Source organism: Oratosquilla oratoria, chromosome 35 (genome assembly GCF_046742065.1).
Source record: "Oratosquilla oratoria isolate Oo_2021 chromosome 35, ASM4674206v1, whole genome shotgun sequence".
Lineage (NCBI taxonomy): Eukaryota > Metazoa > Arthropoda > Malacostraca > Stomatopoda > Squillidae > Oratosquilla > Oratosquilla oratoria.
In genome coordinates, this window is record NC_134811.1 from 43233882 (window position 1) to 43238513 (window position 4632).

Genomic DNA, 4632 nt, shown 5'->3' on the forward strand with positions numbered 1-4632 from the left:
CCCTGCATTATTCCCATGTCCTAAGAGCTTCACTTGACCCTGACGCACCTCACCTTCCGCTACGTCCCGGCGTCAACATCCTTGTTAACAGTGTGCTCCACCCTGCAGCGCCTTCACTGCCTCCATGGAGGATTCCACAGCCTCGTGTGACCTTCACACGCACTTAAAAAATTAACCCGCCGCTCCTCCAGAATTTTTTTTGTCCTGTAACATACCGCCGCAGTGTCCCCCTCCGTCCCTGCCGCGCACCATCTCTGCGTAGACGGGTCCTTACAGCCAAACAGTAGAGTGGGCTGCGCCGTCTACACACTGGATGTGAAGCCACCTGAGGGAGACTGGGTTGGTCGCAGGTTACCCGACTCATCCAGCTCTACGTACTGCGAATTAAAGGCACTCCTGTAGGCTGTTAACAAACTCTGTCAGCGGCGACTGAATGGCGTGGTAATGTGTGAGTTCCAGTCCGTCCTACAATCCATCTCGTTTCCACAATCCATACACCTTTACCCTCACCCATCACCCGTTACAACAGTTAATCACAGTTCAAGAATACTCTTTCACCACGAGTTTCATGTGGATTTCCTCTCACGCTGGAATCACTGCCAATGAAAAAGCAGATCTCCTCCCCAAAAAATGCCTGTGAACTGCAACTGCTCGACGATGCCATACCCTCCCCTCTCTTCTACAAGAAGATCATACATTTTGCCGTTATTCTCATTGCTCTCCACCGCATGAATGCAGAGCGCGAAAAAAGCGTATCATACAACACTACGATCACTTCTGTCTGTTTCTCCTGTAGTATTGGAAGCACGGACTTCTCGTTCGCAGAGACAGTATCGTGACTACACGGCTTTGCCTGGGTTATAGACCAATGTGGTAAGTCTATGAGGCGGGGGATGTATCACATTACTCCAAGGCCAAAGATTTAATTGGGTATTAATTTTCCGTTGTTATTTTTGAAGGTGTACGTGACTTATAACACCTAGGATTGGGGAAATTACACCTCTTACTCCACCCCTCCATTACGTTATGAGGACATGTCCGTATGAGCCGATTAGGAACCTTAAATTCTGGTGAAGGAGAAAAATTCCCACCCTCCAATTCAGGATTCTAGTAGAGAAGCATTTATAGGATTTTAGGACACAGGAATATTCCACCACAAAACGAGGCAGCGAAACCTTAACTTGAATTACGAAGTGACAGGCGTGGTCTTTAACAAGGATACAAGAACACAATTATAAGCGCCCGGAGGGCATCGCAAAATGTAGGTATGCAAAGTCAAACCCCATTGTCAGGTAGGTTCAAGTGTCTTGGTGAAACATGGGAAAATATGGAGATATTGTATATAGTAGTTAGCCAATTTATATTAAAGCATTCAAAGGCAAACTCCATTGCCAGGGACAAAAATGGGACAGGGGATTTCTAACACATACAAAATTATACTAGAATCGAGAAACATAGTGATGAAAAGAATCATATGTATCTGGTAAGTAAAAGCCAATAATAAACCGTTATGAAAGAAAGGGATTGTGGCCGAGAGTTGCCTTCCCCCAGCGATAAAATTGGTGGACATTAGAATGAATTATAATGTTTTGAATGATACCTAAAAGGTGTCTGGAAAGGTTAGCGACGTAAATCTCACATGTTTCACTCGCACCATCAAGATCGTTAAATAATTATCCCCCACGCTACTTCTGTGTTCGTAGATTATTATATTATCGATACTTCGATATATGTATATATATATATATATATATATATATATATATATATATATATATATATATATATATATGTGTGTGTGTGTGTGTGTGTGTGTGTGTGTGTGTGTGTGTATACATGTATATATATATATATATATATATATATATACATATATATGTATGTATGTACTGTATGTATGTATGATGTATGTATGTATGTATGTATGTATGTATGTATGTATGTATTTATGTATGTATGTATGTATATATGTATGTATGTATGTATTTATGTATGTATGTATGTATGTATGTATGTATGTATGTATGTATGTATGTATGTATGTATGTATTTATGTATTTATGTATGTATGTATGTATGTATGTATGTATGTATGTATGTATGTATGTATGTATGTATGTATGTATGTATGTATGTATGTATGTATGTATGTATGTAGTTGTTCATAAGTACAAACTATTAGTGTCAAATTGTGATCGAATAAAAGGAGTTAATGTGAAAAGAACCTATATGCATCCTAAGGGGAGGCGTTACATACCTACCCCCAAGCCAATTTCTTCTATGAGTAGAAACCACGTATTGGGAGTATATGTTACATTGAGTGTGGATAGAACAGGAAAGCAAACTTTATTTAGACTTGAATTTGGTTTATTTCCCTTCGCTTTCGATCCCGCGAGAGAAACATAACCCCTAAATGACCTAAAACGGGGGTGGGGGTGGGGATAAAACAGCGCAGTGTCCAGAAATTACCACGTGCTTTAACAATAACCCTTGTAGTTGGAATGGTGGCAGCGAAAACACAAACATTTTTGAACACTAAGCAAAATAATCTTGATTAACGTAAAATTTTCCAACAACGCAGTGTCCACAAACTACTACGTGTTCTAAGAATAAACTTTGTAGTTGGAAAGGTGGCAGCGAAAACACGAACTAACACCTTTTTGAACACTAAGCAAAACAATCTTGATTAACGTAGAATTTCCCAGCTATCACTCTACATATAGTGGAACAACCATATTATATCCGTGGTAGTCGAGGCCGGACATAGTTTTATTCCATGACGGTGTAATCTACATCACACCCATTCTTTGGTCAAATAGATACGTAGTCGCCATACCAATACGGGCACTACATATGCGACCGTCCCAACGCCAATAGTCTCCACCACAACAGCCTTGAATGCAGAACCCTTAGGGTTGATTCACACTATCGGTCCGGTCACGCTCCACTCTCGGTCTGCTCTCGGTTCTGAGGCATTCACACGTACGGTCCGCTCTCGCTCCCGTCATCGCCCCTCCCTCGATACCAGTAGAAGTCTTACCATCAGTTACGAAGGAAGTGTGACTTTTCTGACGCCGAGTTGGCAATATTCGCTATTGCACTTGATGAAGAAGAAGAAGAAGGAAAACAAAATAGAAAAAGAAAGAGATTGTGGGTTCATCCTTTGTTGCAAGATAGGAAGACTGAAGGAGAATTTCATACTCTGTATCCTCGTCTTATTGATGATGAGAGTAAATTCCACAGCTATTTCAGAATGAACAAAGGAACATTTGAGAAAATACTATCCAAAATTGAGGATGACTTGAAATGTACAAGAAGATGCTGCACTTCCTGGCACTGATGTGCTTGCACCATACGTTATAGTGGGAGATGAGGCTTTCCCGCTGAAGAGAAATTTGATGAAGCCCTACCCAGGTTCACAGACTGAATATAAGATAGAGAAGAGGATTTTTAATTATAGATTATCTAGAGCCAGGAGGATAGTTGAGTGCACATTTGGTATTCTAGTGCAAACCTTCAGAATATATTTAAGGAAACTTAAAGCTATGCCTTCTAACGCTAATGCAATCATTACAACAACATGCATACTTCACAATCTGATACACCCAAATGCTGTTGCATTACCAGATACTGTTGTCAAACACAGTACGTCCAATGAGAGGAAGAGGGGGAAATGCTACAAAGGAGGCTTTTGGCGCGAGAGAAACACTGAAAGATTATTTCAGCTCCCCAGCTGGTTCAATGCCTTGGCAAAATGATAAAATATAAGTAGACAAACAAACTTGTGTAGGAATATTTGTTGAGTGAGCTAAGGAGATGCATTTCCGCAGTGGATAATAGGTTGTTATTATCCATATGGAATTTCTTTCTTCGGTTAATAATGTGTATTTTTTTCTCTCGGTACCTTGGCAATATGATAAGTATGCAAACATTATCACTGTAGTGCAGCGAAGTCAGGTCATACAGCTCTGGTTTACCTTTTGACCAATTCTATTAGCATTTCATCTAAATCCACAAAATTAAAGTAAGTTTTGTAGGTTATATTGTATTCAGTTGGTGCTTATGAATATCCTCGCTGTACGCATTGTCATTGTATCAGTGATAAATAAAAAGAAAATGTATTTTTATCATTTTTCTAACTTTCTCATGATCCCATTGTGGTGTTTCCTTTGGATTATCCATGGTTTGGTAGGACAGAGGGTAACACTACTTGCTTATATGAAGGCTGAATCTCGACTGGAGTGGAGCAGGACCGTGGCAACTGAGTTCACACTATCGGTCCGGTCGCGCTCCACTCCCGCTACGCTCTCGGTCCGGTCCAATATTGTCTCATTAATTTCAATGGAAGCATTCACACTGGCGCTCTCGCTCCAGTCTCGCTCCGGTCACGGTTCCGTCAAAAGATATTTTTACTGGAGCGAGACTGGACCGTGAGCACCAGTGTGAACTCAGTTGCCACGGTCCTGCTCCACTCCAGTCGAGATTCAGCCTTCATATAAGCAAGTAGTGTTACCCTCTGTCCTACCAAACCATGGATAATCCAAAGGAAACACCACAATGGGATCATGAGAAAGTTAGAAAAATGATAAAAATACATTTTCTTTTTATTTATCACTGATACAATGACAATGC

At 40.6% G+C, this 4632-nt stretch overlaps 1 protein-coding gene across 1 annotated transcript in view; it reads right to left on the bottom strand.

Annotated features, from left to right (window-relative positions):
- Positions 1 to 302: 302 nt before the first annotated feature.
- LOC143018763 (uncharacterized) overlaps positions 303 to 4632 on the bottom strand; it is a 24429-nt gene continuing 20099 nt past the window's right edge. Inside the window, exons 2-3 of the mRNA XM_076174344.1 lie at positions 1024 to 1107; positions 303 to 377 (exon numbers count right to left, since the gene is read on the bottom strand). Coding sequence (XP_076030459.1) covers positions 303 to 377; positions 1024 to 1107 — 159 coding nt within the window. The remainder of the gene's footprint in view (positions 378 to 1023; positions 1108 to 4632) is intronic.